We start from the raw sequence: 21,182 nt of genomic DNA on the forward strand, positions 1-21,182 counted from the left end.
TAAAAGAATTGGTTCATGCTTTTAGCTGTGCGCATATCGAGTTATGGATGCACTTGGGAAGTTTGGAGAGCACTGAAGAAGCTAGAGTCGCACTCGGCTGTCGCCTCGAGTAACTCTTATGCTTTTTGCGTGCTCTCCAAACTTCCTGCGTACATCCATAACTCGATATACGCACGGTAAGCATGAACCAATTGTTAATTCCTGCCAGCTATGCAAAGTAACACACAGTACTGTACATGTATGTAGATACACCTCCGAGCTAAGCATGCTCAGATTTTACCATTTGGCAATGAATAACATTTTTAATATTCATGAGGGGTGTGACCCTGAAGCCTTCATGGTTTTTCAGAAAAGTCAATACACTTATCTCCCTTTTATAGATCCGTTCATAACTTGGTGAGATTCAATAATCTCATAATTATGTAATTACCCAATGTTTTCATGACAGATTTTTACAAAGGTCTTGAACTTTACTGAAGTGAATACTGGCATATTCGTAAGTAAGCCAACCAAGGCTTGACAATAGTTGACCGTCTTATTAAGTATCGCATAGGTCATTAACCAACGGGAACTTTGGAAAGCAGGTGGTGTCAATACGCCTTAGCTGCACATTTCCAGGTCTTCAGTGAGAAAGCGAGTAAATTATTCAAGGATTTCTTTTATTCAAGGATTCCTTCAATTGAACAGATAGTAAGAGCAAAATCTGACATTTACATGTGAGCAAAGATAATTGTTGAAATTCAGGATTTTTTTTTTTGCATCGTCAAGTGTCGTTTAGTGTTTCTTTTTCTTTATCAGTACTGTGTATATACCACTTTACCCTCAGTCGAGCCAGAAGAAGCTAAACAGCTCTGTAGCACATCTCTTAAGCAAGGCATTTCTCTCTTAGCAGCAGTTGCACTTGTTAGTGAAACAAAAAGTGTTCTGGGAAATGTGAGAAATTTCCTTTCTCCATTCATCTTCTAAGCTACATGATGGAGAAGTGAGCTTCTCATCATGTAGCCTTCGCATGGGGTTGAATAAACTGTGACATGATCTTTGGAAGTGATTATGAAGGAGCCATGACCTACACTATTGCGCTTGTCATTCAGATGCAAACTGCGAAGTTCAGAATCGACCTAACAAGTGGGATTTTAGCCACCGTCAGTAGGCTTTTGTACATTATGCTAGCATTTTTTGAGCATTTTAGTGAGACAAAAGCATTAAGTATTATTCGAGCATTTTAGTGGCATTTTCTCAGAGAATTGACATTTTTTTCCACTTTTTTGTGAAGCACCCTGAACTGTTAATTGTGTTGAAACATTAAAATTAATAAAATTAAAAAAAACCCTATGTATGAGCATTAACCGAGCATTTTAGTGACTTTTTTTTTGGGGGGGGGGGGGGGTGGGAACTGAGCATTTTAGTGGAAAAAATGGAGCATTAAGGTAGAGCATTTTAGTGGGGAAATAAAAGCATAATGTAGAAAAGCCTAACCGTCATTTGTAATTAATGGGTCAAGTTCGATATATTAAAATTCTAACATGGCATCAAGGCTTAGAGGACTAAAACTGAGAAACTGTTCGTTCATGCCTCAACATCGATGTCTTTTTTTTTTTAGTGCCCTAAGCCTCGAAGCCAAGTTGAATTTTCATAGTTATATCAAAATCGGCCTCTTACTTCAACATTTAACCACCCTTGAAACAAAACAATTAAAACAGAGTTAAGTTATTCATCGATATTTAGTTCTACTGGGCACGGTTGTTCAAAAACCTGTTAACACTAACCCAGGATTATAACTGTATATGTTTTGTGTAGTTTGGGATTATTCCAACCAAAATTGAAGGGCAAACAATATTAACAGAAAACTTCCCTGAAAAGTTACAAAAATGAAATCAAATTTCTTGCTAATCCTGGTTTAGCTTAATCTGGCTTTGAACAATCTAGCCCTGTATGTAAACAGCTTCTTTAGTACATGACATTAAGACAAGAGTGAGTTAGCAAATGCAGTAAGCGGTACCCAATAATTATTAGATGTTGTAAAGCTCTCTCACAATAACACGGCGTTGGTAATGCGTTACAGTTGCCAAGATCTTTATACTTTTTGCCTCGGTTACTGGTGCAAGTCGTATCTCAGAATGTTAGAAAGATATCTCATTTGTTCATGTAAATATGTTTATTTACAGTGCCTTCTTCAATACTTCTAATACAAGATAAGACAATAACAGAAGGCGACGACGTGACTCTGTCATGTAGTGCATCTGGAACTCCTCCACCAATGGTGTCTTGGATTAAAGTTGACAGTCATGTGGGTTTTAACAGGAGTGATCTGGTGCTCACAAATATTAACAGAAGTGAAGCTGGAGTATACAGGTGTGAAGCCAATAATAAGTGTGGCAATGCATCAGAGACGGCAAGGATTTTTGTACAGTGTAAGTTAACCATTACATGTCATGTAAATTATCTGTACTGACAATCAGTGTCTTTCTTTGTCACGAGTGCTATGAGCTGGTCAGCAACAGAAATTCTGCATTAATTAAAGTAACCCCACACTAACATGCACAAAATTGCTTAGTTGTTGAGGGTACAGTTTGTAACCAAAATGTGAGCTTAAACAGGTATAAAATAATTATAATAACTTTGTCTGTGAGATAGATTTATTAGGAATGCGCTACACAGGTGTTACACATTCCTAATCCTTTATGTTTGTTGACGACAGTATCATGGTACAGTGTACAAACAGGTTGATGAGAAAATGACTTGGTCAAGGTACCAGACCATGAACTAATGATGTAGACATTGAAACGAAATTTCCTTTTAGGCTCAGCTTTCATGTTTACAGAGGAACACTAGTTCAGTTTTTTTATCCTGCCTCACAGTGACTGTACTCAAGCTTGTAGTCTTTGTAGCTTCCTAACTTTTGCTTTTATTATTTATTAGAAAGAGTTTGTGTCTACCATATGGTTATGTCATAGCCTTTGCTATTTTATTATCGTTTTCATGATTGTGAACATTCTTTTCTCCTCCCAAAGATATGCCAGAAATTACATCCATTTCTGATAACAAGACACTGGTTAAAGGTGACAGTGTGAGTCTGAACTGCACAGCAGATGGTTATCCAACACCAAACATTACCTGGACAAAAGTTTCTGACAACAGTCCTGTGTCCTTCCCTTTGACAATCACCGGTAAAGAGAACGAGGGGCTGTACAGATGTACTGCAGACAATGGTATTGGAAGTACCGTGACTGAAGATGTCACTATCACTGTGCATTGTGAGTGTGGGAATGTTGATATCATTGATTCATAGCTCTAACATGTACCGATAAGGAGGACATTTTGTTATCGTTTACTTTAGGTATTTTATAGTAGTTATATAATCTTAGTTAGCTTAGTTGAATATTTATTCCCAAATGTGTACATTTTTACTTTGGTATTTTGTTTTTTTGGCGGACCTGTAAACTAGCTGGTAAATCCTGGAGACTGCTTATCAAATATATGGCACGCACCATCACCATAGCTAAGTGTGCGACCAAATAAAATAAAGTAAAACTGTTATGTCTATGCCCATGTCAGTTTTTACTTGAACTAAGTAAGTAGGTCGCATAACGTTGTCTCGCTTGTATGGATGTTTAACGACCATGAGTCGCATTTTCTTCTAGTCTCATGTAATGAGTGGGATGTGTATTTTGAGGTTAAAGTCGAGTTGGAAGGTGGTTTAATTCGAGACCCTGTACTGTGAAGAAAACTACAGTTGTCTTAAATTGTGAAGAATAAGTTACGAACGAAGCATTTTGGGTCCCTGCTTTACAAGAATGGACAAAATTGATGTTTACATCTCAAAAATGTTACATGTACATGTACAGTGAATTAGACTGCCTACTAGAGAGAGGTTTGAAGACCTAGGTGTTAGATGTTTCCTCTTATGTTTATTTAATTCTAAAAGCTCAGGTAAACCTTTTAGGAAATTGTTTTTCATGTATGCAAGGGATCTGAACATTGCCTCCCTTTCTTACTTATATATTCATGTACTAGTAATGATTGCATTTCCTTTGGCTGAAACTAATTGTACGGAAACGTACCAAAAAATGTATGATTAGGTATTTACCATACCTAAATTCGGCCGAGTGGCCATGGTATCATAGCCATATTAGGTCAGTGACTTGATATCGCAGAATAGCAGGACAGAAGACACAGCTTCTGATTTGCTTATTAGTAATTTGACTACGTAATTGGTAGTTGGTTTTTTCCGTCTTCTTTTTTTTTTTAACAATATCTACGTTACAATGCTTACATGTACACTGTAATACTTACAGCACGAATGGTAATTAGTGTTAATTGTAGTGTACGCAGTTTTTTTCTTATTTTATTTCTTCTTCTTCTTCTTCTTCTTATTTTTTTTTTTTTGTACGTGTGTGTGTGGTGAATTATGGAAGCTAGACCAGGTAGTTCCTAGTACAAGTAGAAGAAATATTAATAATGTATGTATCAGTTTACTTGTTCTCCGAAGTTGTGTTGGAGTGTAAGTACAGTGGCCAGCTCCCTCTGTAAGATGCGCCTGCAGGCAATCATGGAATTTGTTTTTCTCATCTTCGACTAGATATTTGTTTTGAAGAATACAACTACCACGATTACCTTCAGGTGCATCTCTTTGAGAAACAAAGCATTTATGATGCAGTCCAGAAATGGCCTATTTGAGATTTCTGTAATCTTGTGTTTATAGTCTCGACATCAATTGAACCTTTGAAGAACAAGACTGACGTAAAAAATGGTGGAAATGTCACTCTGTACTGTAATGTATCTGGGACACCAACTCCACATGTTTCTTGGACTCATGTCAGCACAGATAAGAAATGGTTCAGTAAAACATGGGTTATACTTAACGTCAAGGTAGGCGACCTTGGAAAGTACAAATGTGAAGCAAGTAACCCCTATGGAAATGCCACTGAAACGACTTTTATATTTTTTCCAGGTAAGTGTTTCATGCAGTTTTGGTAGATCCTTAATTTTGAAAGATTACACTTTACAGCTGAACTGTAAAGTGCGGTTTTGGAATTAGTTGTGTGCATGCACATTATCATTTTACTATTCTTATTTAAGTTTTTTCGACAAATGTTAATAGACAAATTTATAAGGGTTGTAAAGAATGAGTGTAATTTATAATTCGTTTGTAAGTTAGTATTTCCCTGACATATATATTGTCCCAAGAATTTTTACAGTTGTAATTTTTTATAAGCCACTAACAAACATTATTATTTTATATATAATTATTATTATTATTATTATTTTTCTTTATATTAATTTATTGCAACAACATTACATTAGATACGAAAGAAAAGCCTATTCTACTTACAATGTTAACGTAACTTACAATTTAACAATACCAGCAAAACTTACAATACTAACATTATTTACAATTTGTTAATATGTTACATTATATAACTTTCATGTAGGGGATTAGCTACAATAGGAGAATTTCTCACATATTGATTTGTGATTTAGATTTATGTTTCTCAATCTTAATTTTGTTTGTCAAAATCGCTAAGAGGGCATCGAAAGGGAACTCTTCTTCTTTTCTTGAGGCAGTATATAAATAACATTTGGCTATAATCAAGCAGAGGTTTAAGCCAAGATGACGTGCGAAATTGTCTGTCACGCCATATATTATTTCATTTTTATCGAGAGGGATCCTACCTCCATTTTGGGAGCTCCACCAATTGGTAAAGAACATCATTATTATTAATACCAAATTTCAATCCATTTCCAATTTTTGGTGCAATTTTCATATCAATCCAATTAAGAGCAGACTGGTTATAAGCTGATTGAAAATGTTTGGCGTAGCCCAGAAAAAACTGTATCGAGACACCTTAGCAATTAGATTATGAGCCCGAGTTTGAGCAAATAGTCAACGAGACGTAGCCGAGTTGACTGTAGCTCGTGGAAAATGAGACAAAAAATGAGAAAACCAGCAAAAGTTTTCTGTTTGATAGTTTTTTATCCTCCTTTTTGCATGGAGAATAAGACCAGGATTGAGGTAACGGACCTTCGTAAATGCATCTTGTCACACAGTTATTATTTAATGTTTGGCAGATCTCTGAAAGCTGTCTGGAAAGTAACTCCATTGCCGTTGTAAACGTTAAACTTCAATTTATTTTAATTTTGGGATGAATCTAAACATGCAAAACAGGGAACCATTTTTGCAATGTGTGTTTTCTTAACTTCATTGTGTTAAAATGTTATAAATGTGTATGTGTTTCTTTAATGGATTTAAATTTGCCTTATTTTAATAGGTGGATTGTGTGCGGAAAGATGTTCTGGTGGGAAATCCTGTCGTCAGTTTGGACAATATCTCTGTCTTTGCGAAAAAGGAAAGACAGGAAGAAATTGTGAAGCACAGGGTACGTTATCTAAAGTCTTTAGTTCTTATGGAGTTTTTATTGAATTCAAATGCTCACAAAACTGATACACAAGTTTATTCATGTATGTTTGACGGTCTCATTGGTGGTAGCCATAATTATCTATACCTTGGTATGAAACAAGGAAAAGCTTTGACGATACCCTGTTTGTTTTTGTTTAATTCTTTAATTACAGCTCCAGAATTAGTGCAAAGTTCTCCGAAAGACACCCATGAGCCGAAAAGATTCACATACAGATTGGCAAATATATTTCAAAACATTTTCTTATGATTGCAAATATTTTGAGACTAGAAGATTTGTTTTAATGAGAAACAAAATTTCAGTTAATATATGCTCCATATCTGAGTTTTCATCTTTATCACTGTCTCTGCACTTGCACGTCTACATATATACATACTGTCCGTATGTGCCTGTCCCGAATAAAGTTTTTCCAGGGCTAACTTTGCTTACAGGGCTTGCTCTTGTTCTTGTTAACAGAAGAGTTAAAGAATACTCTTGCTGTTGGAATTGAGTTCAACAATCTAGAATATGAGCCAGAGTATGAAGACTTGGAGAATCCAACAACGGAAACGCTTGTCAAACTAATAGAGGATGCTGTAAGAGATTTTTATTTATGATTTGGAGACAACCTTTTAATTAGTTGTATTAATTAACGATTGATCTTAGGAATGTATTTGAAACTGATTTCTTTTAAGACTGCTCGAACCCTCAGGTGAGTGAAACTAGATGGAATTTTCAGAAATCACGAGTTGTGTAAATCATTACTGGCTTGATCTTTCATGGCACTACTCATTATACGGCTGATAAAGTAATATTATTACTATTTATAATAAGTTTAGCGGCTCCCAGCTAATTATATTTCACAGACTCTGTTCGAAATATATGAGAACAAATGGTAGGAATTTCCCAGTTAGTGCTTCAAACCACTTTTTAACGCCAACAGAAGGGCGAACCCCGCTAAAGAAAACAATACTAGGAGCCTGGGTATACCCACGAGGCCCTGGGACCTAGATCTCGTGGTCCCATGATGCTTCGGTGGCTTTTTTCCTCGTGCTTCAATCCATTCAGGAAGTATTTTGCTTTTGCCTTACCCTGCCTTGCCGTATTTTAGACTATACTTCTGTGTTTTTACACAGTAGGTTTCTTTTTGGTGATATTTGTCGCTTTTCAGGATATTTAAAACCGCTGAACATGTCCCACAGAAGACACAAGTCGCGTAAGAGGAATCGTTCCCAGTCACCATCTTCCTGCCAAAACTCTGTTTTGTCGCCTGACGTACATCATGAAGGGTCCCTGTAGAAACGGCGTAAGGACAAAAACGATTCCCTTCAAAATAATTTTCAGTCTATTGAACGTCTTTTCAACCGAATAGATTCGGTAGAGTCCCAAGCAAATCAGCCAGAAACTATTGCAGATACTGACAACGATGCTTACCATTTATGGCTGGTGAAACATCAGGCTTGGAGAAAAGTGAACCTTTGGCGACCGAAGGGTCTTTTAAGACTGCTACTACGTCCGTTGGGGCACCCGTAAAGCCTATTAAGGCACCCGTAGCGCCTATCCAGGCACCCGCAGCACCTACTAAGGCACCAAGAGAGTCTGGTAAGACATCTGACGAAGCTGAAAACTCAGCGAAATGTAGTGATGCTCATGGGCTGTTCGACCCAGTTGCCAAGTCAACCTCCTGGAAACCAGCAGCCTCTTTCTCCAAGTTTCTGGATACCAACTTTCGGAGAAAATTATCTTACCTGCAATCTCTGGTTATTATGGATTACTGGGCAACTCCTGAAGTGGATGCACTCTCTGCTCCAAAACTCGATCAGCAATTGTTGAATCAAGGACCATTTAGAGTGAAAAAGTTTTTACAAGAAAGGGACAAGGCAATGTTTAATGTTGAGCATGCTTTCCTAAATGCCACAGGCCCACTTTGTGGCGTTCATGATTGTATCGAAAATGATTCAGCTCCAACTTATGAGGAAATTAAAGCAGCTTTGGAGTATGCTCTTTGCCTTTTAGGCTCAGCCAATGCTCAGCTGTCTATCCTTAGACGACAGAGAGTCCTAGCCACCATAAACCGTTCGTGGACAAACCTCGCAGAATTACCTCTGCCTAATGCAAAATCATAGCTATTTGGAGATGATTTCCCCTCCCTGGCCTCAAAACAGGTCGAGTTTTCAAGAGGCCTCACGAAAAATTTGGCACAAACTACAGGGAAATCCTTTTCTAAACGTAGTAATAGTTCCCATTCTCAAAGCAAACATCGAGGAGACACCTTTAACAAGTAACAATCATTGGGTATTCAAACCCATCTAAATCTCAGTCAAATTACCAAGGGCCTCGATCAAAAAATGGGCTTTTTCGTCCCCCTCACCAGGGACGTCAGCCAGACTCTCAGAGTGCATAATGTCTTGGAGAACCCTAACATCGGACACACAGATTCTCTCAATTGTTTCAGGTTACAAGATATGTTCCTCAAAACTCCTTTTCAAATGTCTCCACCATTTACCCAAGCATCGGGTCAGGTGGCACTCCTAATCTCCAGGAAGTGAGCGAGTTATTGTAAAAAGGGGCCATACAAAAAACCCCTTTTACCAGAGACGGTTTTTACAGCCGCCTGTTTCTTGTACCCAAAAAGGAGGATCTATGCGTCCGGTGATAGACCTAAATTCTGTGAACAAGTTCATTGTAGACGAGCATTTCCAGATGGAAAACCTCAGTTGCCTAATGACGTTGCTTTTACCAGGAGATTTTATGACAAATATAGATTTAAAAGATGCTTACCTTTCTGTGCCTGTCCACGAGTCTTCCCGAAAGTTCCTTCGTTTCATTTGGAAGGGAACACGTTACCAGTTCTAAGCTCTTCCATTCGGCCTGTGTTAAGGACCCAGAATTTTTACGAAAGTTCTAAAACCTGTTGCCGCATTCCTGAGGAAGAAGGCCATTCAAGTCCTTATATACCTGGACGACTTTCTTCTTTTGGCTGCAACAGCGGAGGAAGCTGTAAAAAAATACTCCGCCGGTAGTGACTCTCCTTCAGTCCCTAGGTTTTACAATAAACCTCAAGAAATCATTACTGATTCCAACACAAGTGATAACCTTCCTGGGTTTCCAAATAGACTCAATGTGCATGATGGTATCACTCCCAGCAGAAAAAAGCGATAAAATTCTAGACTGTTGTCGCCGCCTGCTCGTTTCTCGAAGTATCACATTGCAAAACCCAGCAAGTTTAATAGCTCTGTTAGAGTCCTCGAGACCAGCCATTTGGTGAGCTCCACTACATTTTCATCACTTACAATCAGATCTGATAAGGGGCCCACAAATGAACCAGGAGTCTTACGACACCTTGATTGCCCTGTCACCGAGCGCCAGAGTAGAACTTTCTTGGTGGTTGAAACACACCCTCAATGCAAATGGCATTCCCGTGCATCTTCCTCCGCCAGATATGATCATCACAACCGATACCTCAAAGAAAGGTTGGGGTGCAGTGCATCAATCCCTTCAGATCAATAGCAGATGGTCCCAAAAAGAGTCTCTCCAACACATCAATTATCCAGAGCTAAAGGCGTCCTTTTTGGCCTTAAAAAGCCTTTCTCAAAGGCAGGTCTCATGTAACCGTATCTCTGCAGCTAGACAACATGACCGCCGTTGCTTACATCAACAACAAAGGTGGTACACGTTCCCCCCAACTTATGACTCTGGCCTTAGAGATTTGGGATTGCTGTCAGGAAAGAGCCAACCTTGTGATAGCTTCTCACTTCCCAGGAAGGGACAACGTCTCAGCAAACAAGGAGTCCAGAGAATTCAAGGACATGAGCGAGTGGAAGTTGGACCCAACAATCATCCAGCCTTTTCTGCTGAATTGTCAGACGGATCTGTTTGCGAGTCGTCTAACCAGCCAACTCGCGGATTACATCAGTTGGAGACCCGACCCAGGAGCCACCCACACAGACGCCTTCACGATAAACTGGGCTCCTCTACGGGGCTATGCCTTCGCCTCCTTCAATCTGATATCCACAACCCTGATGAAGGTAAAAATCGACCAAACGGAAATAATTCTCGTTGCCCCAGTTTGGCAAGCCCAACCCTGGTGGCCAGTTCTGCTGAGACTTCTAATATCTCAGCCAGTGCTGCTACCGAACAGTCCAACCCTGTTAACGGACCAGACCGACCTGAAACGAGTTCATCCAATGTATCCTCGCCTTCACTTGGCCGTATTTCACATCTTTACCGATGTTTCTAAGCAGAAAGCATTCTAACAAACGTTGCCGATCTACTCATCGCAGCAACTCGTACCTCCACACACAAAAACTACAAGTCTAGTTGGAACCGTTGGTGCTGCTGGTGTTCTGGACGCCAAATTGATCCTCTTTTGTCATCTATAAGTGACATGTTAATTTTCTTGGCAGAAGTCTTTAACGAAGGCTTAGCATACCGATCACTTAACGTCCTTCGTTCTGCTATTTCGTCAACTCATCCAAAGATAGACGGTTTTTAAGTGGGTCAGCATCCTTACGTTTCTAGACTCCTTAAAGGAGCTCTTAATAAATGTCCTCCAAAGCCCAGGTATTCCCATACCTGGAATGTTGATGTTATGATTAAATACATGATTTCTTTGGGGAAAAACAGCACCCTATCACTTAAAGCTATCTCAGTGAATTTAGTCACCCTGTTTGCATTAACTTGTCCTGAACGGATTTCCGCCTTGGCTTACCTGGATCTCAAACATTGCAGCATCCTTCCAGAAGGGGTGTCTTTCAAACTCACCGTCCCTAGAAAAACTGGCAGTGCGGATAAACCAGCAGAAGCATTTTTTGCCCGCTTTGACCAAGACAAGAAGCTCTGTCCAGTGGAATGTTTTAGACAATATCTAAAATTATCCAGGGACGTTCGACCCGTTATCCCCTCTTCTCTTCCCGATGAGTTGTTTATTTCATTTATACGACCCCACAAACCGGTCACTTGTACAACGTTGGGGCGTTGACTACGAACCTTTATGAGTGCAGCAGGAATAGACAGTCAATTTCACTCCGTGCGTGGTGCATCTACGACAGCAACTGCCAATGCATTTGTCCCGCTGTCGACTATCATGTCAATGGCCGACTGGTCTTCTGCTTCAATTTTCAGAACATTTTACTATAAACCCTTGTTTACTTCAGACTTTGCTACTGGGGTCTTATCCTCACAGTAGATCTACATGTAAGCTCAGCTATTCTTGTGTTGAGTTCTGATTTATATATATAATATATAATTAAAATGTTTTGTTCTGTGTAACCATAGCTTTTTTATTTCTCTTAGTAGTAGCGTTAAAATCTACCATTTGTTGTCTCATATGTTTCGAACGGAGTCTGTGAAATACAATGAGAATTATACTAGGGCTGCGAAGCGGCCTGAAGTTACAATTCAAATTATATGAACAGATGAACTGAGAAATATATGAGCTTCCCACCCTTCTTCCCTCCCTTCTATGGGGTCTCTCTTTTGCCTGTCTATTCCATGGCGTCAAAAAACCACCAAAGCATCATGGGACCACGAGATCTAGGTCCCAGGGTCTTGTGGGTATACCCAGGTCCCTAGTATTGATTTCTTCAGGGGGGGTTGCCCTTCTGTTGGGGTTAAAAAGTGGTTTGAAGCACTAAATGAGAAATTCCTACCATTTGTTGTCTCATATATTTCTCACTTCATCTGTTCATATAATTTGAATTATGAGTTCAGGCCGCTTCGCGGCCCTAGTATAATTCTCATTACCATGAAGAAATATTCTCAGTCATAAATTAAAATGAAATTTTCTGTGAAAGGCAACGATGTGAGAAAGGTCCTGAACTGAAGTGAATCTTTTTGGCGATACAGTGGTCATGAAGATTTTGTGATCCTACGGCTCGAGACAGTGACTTATGGAAAACATTCACTGTCGTATTTGGGCCCAAAACTATGGGCCAGACTTCCCAATCATATTAAATCATTCAGTTCAAAGAATTGTAAAAGTTACATTAGGAAAAGGGATTTAAACATTTTAATTGATGCGAGCAGTGGATGCAAAAGTCATATGTGTTCATCTTGAATATTTTCATCATTCTTAGTCATCTATATTTGTAACTTTATTCTCTTTTGTACTTTAATTTTGGTAGATAGACTTTTATCTTGTAAACAATTATAATGTTTAAAAATTTAATTTGCACATATTCGTGATGATTGTAACTCTTTTTAGGTGTCCCCAATTAGGAGCAATGCTAAATCTCATTGACACGTAAATAAAGTTATTATTATTATTATTATTATTATTTGCATTATTTGCATTCTATTGATTCCGATAGCTATTATGGGATGCTCAAGAGGAAAATTAGGATGTATTTGCCCCCTGAGCATCCCATAATTGCTATTTGAAACAATAGAATTCAAAATGGTCGCCTTATTGCCGGCGACCGAACTGGAACTGATTTCCAAGTTCTGTCAGCAGGAGTCAACGTAACCTTTCTTAACGTTTGATAAAGAAGACCAGTGGGAACTACGACAGGGATTTTTTTATGGCTAAGCGGGACGAACATATTGTATACTTCTAGGATTAAATTTGGTTGATGTGTGAGAATATTTGAAAAAATAAGAAAAGAAATGTGGTCTGGGCACTCTTCAATGTGTTACATAGAGTGCTATTGCTTTCAAATTATTTCAGTTTACAGGGGAAGTCAAAGACTCTAGTTTCGTTAGTGCAAAAGTGAATAAACTGAGGTAAGAGTTATTTGTTTTTATTGTCAACACCAATCTTGTATTTACTCAAGTAATTAAGGAACCAACAATGTTACATTGAGCATATACCCACTTAGTTCAACGGGTGTTTACAGTACAACTTTTTCCTATACATGAAGATCGTTTTCGAGTAAAAATAGAACTGTAACCAGGATAAGACATATTGGAATAAGAACGTTCTCTGGTTAAAAATATATTAAAAACATAAGCTTTCGGCTATCAGTCTATAGCCTTTAACGAATGAAAAATGTGGCGCGCAAGCGAAAATATATACGAATGGGGTGCGAAAACTTGAGAATGAAAACAAGCGTGAAAAAAGCAAGAAGATAAAAATGTAAATGAGGCCTGATTACAATAAAATAGAGTATTGCCTAGGCAACGGTTTTGAGTTGTTATCCGCGTCGACGGTTTTTGCTGTGTGCCAAGATTCTAGTGTTTTTCGAACGCGGTAATTGCCTTTGTCAATGACACAAGCATTGTCAAAATCAATGGAGTGATTGTTCTGCCACGCATGGTTGGCAACATTAGAGCCATTTGAATAGTTCTTCAAGTTTCGTTGATGTTCCTTTTTTCGGGTTTGGAAGCATCTTCCGGTTTCTCCTATGTAATTCCAAGGGCAGTCTTTACATGGAATCTTGTAAACAACATTACATTGAAAATCTGAGGGTTGTCTGAACTTTGGTGACGGGAATTCTTGGTGAAGGGTTTTAAGTGGTTTGGTGACAACTCGGATATCATTTTTGCGGAGTAATCTTGTGAGGGGCTCGGTTAGGCCGCTGATGTAAGGGAGACATGCAAAACCCTGCTTTTTTCACGCTTGTTTTTATTCTCAATTTTTCGCACCCCATTCGTGTATATTTTCGCTTGCCCGCCACATTTTTCATTTGTTAAAGGCTATAGACTGATAGCCGAAAGCTTATGTTTTTAATATATTTTTAAGCAGAGAACGTTCTTATTCCAATAAGATCGTTTTCGTAAAAATACCTTTTATTAAAGACATCAGGTAGCTTAGAGCTGATGGAACAAAAGCTTCTGTATTACTTTGAGCCTGGCAGTATTCATTACAACCAAGAAGTTTCCCATATTGGTGTACCACTTTGGTAGCTAACGTCTAGCCGAAAGTAGCGGCTCCTTTTGCTTGCTAAATCCGAAAGTAACGGGGGCTACGGAATCTTGGGGTATTCCGGTTGTCCATGTGATTTATACACTGTTAAGGACTGATATTACTAGAGTGGTTTGGTTAATGGCTGTGGTCACATCTATACTACCAACTAAAGTTTGTTCGGGTAAGTCTTCAGTTAAAAGACGTCAGACGTAGCAGTAGTTAGTAGTTGAAGTCGCAGTCGACTCTGCAGTCGCACCAGTGCCATTAACGTTTACCACAAGAAGTATCTCCGTCCTAACTTAACTTAAGTTAATAGCTTTGAACTGACCACAACCGATATCTCAATTTTAGAAGAAAAAGGGTTGATTTATCTAGTTGGTCCATGTGTCCTAAACAAAGGATTGCTCTGTACCTTTTACGTACTTTGCCTGTCAAACAATGCAGTGTCTTTGTTTGTTTGTTTTTCGGTGTTATTATAGAAAGGGAAGCGTCATTGCAGACATGGAGCTAACATTTAATCAGCAAGTGGGTTCAAGCGAGGTAAAAGCATTGTTATCAGAAGTAACTAAAGACGGAAAGCTAGGTGACCTTGAAGTCAGTCAAGTAGTAACTGATGGATTTATTAAAGGTCAGTTGTTGTTCACGTCAAATATATTTCAACCTCGAATAAGAAATATTATTAAATTCTCAACCTCAGATAATGCAATTCTAGCTTTCTGATTGGTTCACCAGATCTCGGTTACCAGCCATTATACCTGCGTTTGACCTTATATGGAAATGAATGCGGCAAATGTCGATCGACAGAGAATTTTTCGCGGGAAGCCAAGTTTCGTGGACAAAAAAAATTGATGAAAAAAGCAGATTCGGTGAGCTATCCACAGAAGAAATACAAAAACTTATGGACAAGGCCGTCCACGAAACAACAAAAAAAGCCGCAAAGTTCGGGATGAAATTATTTAACGGTACGTATCCGTTAAGTTTCCCTTAAAAGTTGCAATATTTCAAATATGACCGTGAAGATTTTACGCATTCGAGAAGGTAACGTAACAACCACAATATTTATTACCTTAATGTTACAGAATGGCTTGCTAGTCCTGGTGGCACCACATTTTCGAAACCAATAAAAGAAATTTCAAAAGAAGAATTGAATGTTAGTGTAAAGTGTTTTTACACGTCTGCGAGGAAGAGCGATGGCACGTTTTAGAAACGCTCATCCACAAAATCCTTAAGAGCCGCCATTGATCGTTTCCTTTGCTCGCCGCCACACAACAAACCGTTTACCATTATTTCTGACCCCGCTTTTACTGAGGCAAATAAAGTTTTAGACGCTTTCGTGAAAGACCAAAGGAAAACGGGAAAAATAGCTGGCGTCGTCCACAAAAAAGCAATCTCGAAAGAGCAGGTGAAGAAACTATTTGAGAGCGGCGAACTTGGACCGGCCAACAGCTTGAATCCTGCCCAGTTACAGAGGATGGCTTCATTCTACCTCGGCCTCTTTTTTGGAAGACGGGGACGTGAAAACCAGCGATAGTTGACACGCACAATGCTTTCTCTGCAAAAAAACGCCACAAGGGGTTCAATACTTCGAACTGAACAGAAGTCAGCCTGGTTCCTTGCCGCCTTCAAAACACAGCAGAGCGGCGCGCGTATCATGTGATCATGAGATCAGGACGTTTTGGCGCCCGGAAGTCACATCACTTTCCAGTCTTTTGTTAAACTTAAGTAAAATTTAGCAAAACCGAAGGTTGAGAATTTAATAAAACAATTATTCCACTCGCGCTTGTTGGATATGAGATTAGTTATAGCCAACTCGGCCCTACGGGCCTCGTTAGCTATTTACCATCTCATATCCACCGCGTGCTCATGGAATAATTGTTAAGAGCAATTCCCCAGGAAAGTGAAGCAAAGTTGGAAATGAAAAATTTTAACCCCCGTCAATTTTTGTGTGGAGGTAGGTTACCTTGGGGGATAAACAAAAACAACCATATTTGGATTGGCAGATTATCGTTGCCATGGTAACCGTACTAGGTGACCTCGGCCTCTGGACCATGTTTTGAGCAAAAGTTCCACTCTCAAAAAGTAAAAGTAAACTAGTCTGGTTCTCGGGTGCATGCGAACCAATTAAAATGAAACTCATACAGATGGTAGAGCGACTCTCAGTTTAAAAAAATTGCCGTTGAAATATTTTGGGTTTTATAAACAAGAAGAAAATGCTCGTCTTACTATGTTCCCTGTCAGCCATTTAGACAAGAAGGAAAAACAAGCACAACCATATTCGTGATTTCTCCGAAAGTACTCTTTCCACATAAACCAAATTAGCAGAAGAGATTACACAGATATTGACGTTTCTAAATATCATAAAATCAATTTGGGGAGAACTATATTCTGGCCATGAGTGCTGAAGACACCTGGGGCAAATTGCGAAAAAATGCAACATTGGTAATTTGGGGTCTCTAGTGTTTGGCTCAAACAGGCTTCAGAGAGAGAAAATCAGCTTCAAAAGTATCTTTTATCATCTTGTCTGTCACCTACATTTAGTTAATAAGGTTTTGGCCGACGAATTTGATGAAATATAAATTAATACAAAACCTACCTTGAAGGTTTTGGAATTTCTTCAGGATGCTTTCGTCGCGTGGTTCTCTCCAGTGTCTCTCCTTCGCTCGACCTTCGCTTGATCAAATCTAGCGCAGACTCTAACCTAATGGTTACTCTCATCGAATATCCAGTTTGCCGTGTTTCACACCAGAGATGATGATGCAAGTAGCCCGCATACACTTGACAGAGAATAGTTGACAAGGTCAAAACATGGTCGTAATACTTGCGATTTCTGCCGTTGAGCACCTAAATTTATCAATATTATCCAACCAGAAAGTAAAATCAATGTGTCGATATCAATGTACAAAGCAAATGCATGCCTTTGAACAATCCAAGGTAACGTCTTTGGCTAAAATCGAGTCAGATATTGCGATAGTCGATAAGCCAAGAATGGTGAATAAACTGAACGCGTAGGTCGGAAGTTTGAGAAGTACGACTGCTAACCGGTTGTAACAGAATGTAAGGAGATGTAACACCGGATGCAAGTGTAATGATATCCTCTTGTAATGGGGCTGTTTTACAATGACATACCTGTATAGACAGACAGAGTTCGAACGTCCAAGAGTTCTTAGAAGAACAAACTTTTTTTTTTATTGCAATGCACATAACTATTTACACTATGAGGGGTAGTCGTTGTCCATTGGCTTAACTACACTGGATCAAGTTTACATAAGAGAGGATACCATTTACCATCTCTTGGTTTAGCTATGATAAATCCAGGAGTACTGACAGGTGTTAAAATATGTTCAGGTTTTTGTTAACAACAAATGATGTGCAGGCTTAAACGAGAACAAGGAAGTTAGTTTTTCTAAGAACTCTTGGACGTTGGAACTCTGTCTGTCTATACAGGTATGCAAAAAAAAAGAAAAGAAAAGAAATTCATGCTGTGCGTGCCAGAAATGAAGATTGCACTCGTACACATTCAAAGAAAACTAAAATTCAACGTGGGGCCCTGTGGTACGTATGAATCCGAGTTAGACTTCGACCTTGTTCCCAGTTTTCCAGGGTATGAGATTGCACAACGTTTAATTTTTCCTTGATGCCTTTATTCAGTTTTTCCGTTTTCGTTTTTTTTGTTTTGTTTTGGCTTTCTTCACTATTGCCATTGTAAAACAACCCCATTACAAGAGGATATCATTACACTTACATCCGGAGTTATATCCCATTACATTCTGTTACTTCCGCTCAGCAGTCGTGCTTCTCAGACTTCCGGCCCACGCGTTCAGTTTATTCACCATTCTTGACTTTTCAACTGTCGCAATATCTCACTCGATTTTAGCCAAAGACGTTACTTTGGATTGTTCAAAGGCATACATTTGCTTTGTACATTGATCTCGACACATTGATTTTACTTCCTGGTTGGATGATATTGATGAATTTAGGTGCTCAACGGCAGAAATCGCAAGTATCACAACCATGTTTTGACCTTGTCAACTACTCTTTGTCGAGTGTATGCGGGCTACTTGTATCATCTTCTCTGGTGTGAAACACGGCAAACTGGATATTCGATGAGAGTAACCGTTAGGTTAGAGTCTGCGCTAGATTTTGGTCAAGAAAATGGAGCGAGCGAAGGAGAGACACTGGAGAGAACCACGCGACGAAAGCATCCTGAAGAAATTCCAAAACCTTCAAGGTAGGTTTTGTATCAATTTATATTTCATCAAATTCCTTGGCCAAAACCTTATTAACTAAATGTAGGTGACAGACAAGATGATAAAAGATACTTTTGAAGCTGATTTTCTCTCTCTGAAGCCTGTTTGAGCCAAACACTAGAGCCCTCGAAATTACAAATTTTGCTATTTTTTGCAATTTACCCCAGGTGTCTTCAGCACCCATGGCCAGAATATAGTTCTCCCCAAATTGATTTTATGATATTTAAAAACGTCAATATCTGTGTAATCTCTGCTGTTAATTTGGTTTATGTGGAAAGAGTACTTTCGGAGAAATCACGAATATGTTTGTGCTTGATTTTCCCTCTTGTCTAAATGGCTGACAGGGAACATAGTAAGACGAGCATTTTCTTCTTGTTTATAAAACCCAAAATATTTTAACGGCGAATTTTATAAACTGGGAGACTGGGTCTGCCATCTTTATGAATTTCATTTGAATTGGTTCACATGCACCCGAGAACCAGACTCGTTTACTTTTATTTTTTGAGAGTGGAACTTTCGCTCAAAACATGGTCCAGAGGCCGAGGTCATCTAGTGCGGTTACCATGGCAACGATACGTCTGTTAATCCAAATATGGTTGTTTTTGTTTATCCCCAAGGTAACCTACCTCCACACAAAAATTGACCGGGGGGGGGGGGGGTTAAAATTTTTCATTTCCAACTTTACTTCACTTTCCTGGAGAATTGCTCTTAAGTATTTTAACTGTAGTTAAATCATAGGTTGTTCTCTTAATGAAAGTTGATTATTTAAGGTGTTTCGAAGTTTACTTGTCATTATCAAATCAAAGTAAATACAAATAGGTACGAATATAAATATAAACTAAGATTTCTTAAGGGATGCAAATGCTAAAAACTGATGAAAAATAATACAATAAATATTCGAATGCAAAGAATCACGTAAAAAGTTTGGCACGGTTGGAGTTTTTTTTGTTTTGTTTTGTTTACACAGGGTTCTGTTCCTTAATAACGTAGTAGCACCTCAAAATATACACAATCAAACCTCGATCTGCATTTCTTCAGAATAATAAAAAGAATGTTTGCTTTTAAAGCAGATTTCGTTTGTGCATAGTCCTCTTGTGGGATTGCTGAGTATTTGTGTTCGCTGATCCGTTGGTGTAAATGTCGGTTTGTATATACCCGACGTAACACGCATGCGTTGCACAGATGACATTTAATCGGATAGGGGGGCTTCTTCTCTTTCGGAGCGAGGACTTGACCAATCGCCTTGCTCTGAAAGGCAGCTTTCTTTCGGCTGTCCCGCTTTCATTTGTTGCGGTGTATTTTGTTTCTTTCAACGCTGAGGTAGCAGGAACAGTCATCTAGCATTGAAATTCCTGAATTTCGTTGTGTCTAAATCAGTGTATCATTCTATCAGTTTTTCTCAAAGCTCTCTGACAAAGTTGTGGTACTGCCCGTGTGCTCTCCTAAGCTTCTTGTTCAAAGATCAAATGTACCCACTCATTTCCTCTGGTATTTTTCTCTTTGTTTTTTGAGAAGGGTAGAGGCAGCTGCACAGAAACACTATATGGTGGACCCAGTGTTCTGACCTCGCTATACGCCAAGTAGAAACCACGTGATATTTACTTCTCGTTTACAAATAAATAAAGAAAGAAACAAAGGATAAAATGAGTGTGGGAAGACTAACACAAGAAGTGACTGAAATCATGAATATTTTGCCAACCATTACAGCTTTTGCTACATATTCTCAGATCAAATGTGTTGGTTCATATTTTTCCAGATTTAGATTTTACATCGCCGGTTCCATCTGAACCAGCAGAATTCAATTCAGACGCTATATATGGAACAGTTATCGGAATTCTCGCCCTGATTGTAACTGTTTTTATTACCTACATGATACTGAAGCGTCGACAACGTAAGTAAAACTCATAGTTTACTGTGACGCCCATATTTGCTATAGCTCCTTAGCCGAAGAGAAGCTGCCGACATATTAGTAAACTGGGTGGCAGTTTAATCTAAATTCTCTGCTCAGGATTTAAGTAAGGTTTACTAGAAGACGCCAAAGAGAAACCAAAATCCTTGCAATTCTCTAAAAACCGGTTTCTTTTTTTTAAATGATCTTAAAGCTTGGCATTTGTTGCCACATTTGAGGCAGATTCTGCGCAGGCTGATAGTAAAGTACCTTGTATAATCCTGGAGATTTGTCATGATTAAACAGTTGTTACTATTTTACACTTCTTAGGTCAAGGCCATTTTCGGTAAGTCTACTTTATCTACTAGGATTACTTATTAATAAACACATTTTACTAATTTGTTTCCGTTTCGGCAATGGCATTGGTTGAGAAACAAAAGAAAGGTGCTTCAAAAGGTATAAAATCCCAAAATGTACCTCTAGTCGTTAATAATATTTTCTAACAGAAGCATGGTTACCATAGGTTACCTTTGTACAATTACCTAAATTACCCGAATTAGATTACCTGCATGTAACAACGGCTATGACGCATACACGACCATTAAATGATGTTTGTTATGGCATGGTGACGAAATATGAGCAGATTTCGTAGTTACGCGTCATACTGTACTATGCTGGCGTTTTCAGACCAAAACCCCATTACTGCTTTTAGAAGGACAGTAGTTACAGTAGTTTCCCGTCGTTAAGAAGCCTGCTTCCGTGCACATAACTGGCTGTTACTGCTCCGACTTATCAAAAACGGGATT

The 21,182-nt window shown here is 38.8% G+C and overlaps 2 protein-coding genes and 1 pseudogene across 2 annotated transcripts in view; all 3 read left to right on the forward strand.

Moving 5' to 3' along the window:
* LOC145492238 (uncharacterized) overlaps positions 1-21,182 on the forward strand; it is a 213,475-nt gene that overhangs the window by 192,009 nt on the left and 284 nt on the right. The window contains 8 exon segments of the mRNA XM_081471595.1: positions 2,166-2,411; positions 3,012-3,254; positions 4,703-4,951; positions 6,270-6,377; positions 6,873-6,991; positions 13,063-13,118; positions 14,721-14,869; positions 20,245-20,395. Of these exon segments, the coding sequence (XP_081327721.1) occupies positions 2,166-2,411; positions 3,012-3,254; positions 4,703-4,951; positions 6,270-6,377; positions 6,873-6,991; positions 13,063-13,118; positions 14,721-14,869; positions 20,245-20,387 (1,313 nt within the window). The 3' untranslated portion in view covers positions 20,388-20,395.
* On the forward strand, positions 9,708-11,514 carry LOC145492408 (uncharacterized; annotated as a pseudogene).
* LOC145492363 (tyrosine kinase receptor Cad96Ca-like) overlaps positions 20,795-21,182 on the forward strand; it is a 6,685-nt gene continuing 6,297 nt past the window's right edge. The window contains exon 1 of the mRNA XM_081471805.1: positions 20,795-21,182. This exon is cut by the window's right edge and continues 284 nt beyond it. The gene's annotated coding sequence lies outside the window, so the exon portion shown is untranslated.

This window comes from Orbicella franksi, chromosome 7 (genome assembly GCF_964199315.1).
Source record: "Orbicella franksi chromosome 7, jaOrbFran1.1, whole genome shotgun sequence".
Taxonomy (NCBI): domain Eukaryota; kingdom Metazoa; phylum Cnidaria; class Anthozoa; order Scleractinia; family Merulinidae; genus Orbicella; species Orbicella franksi.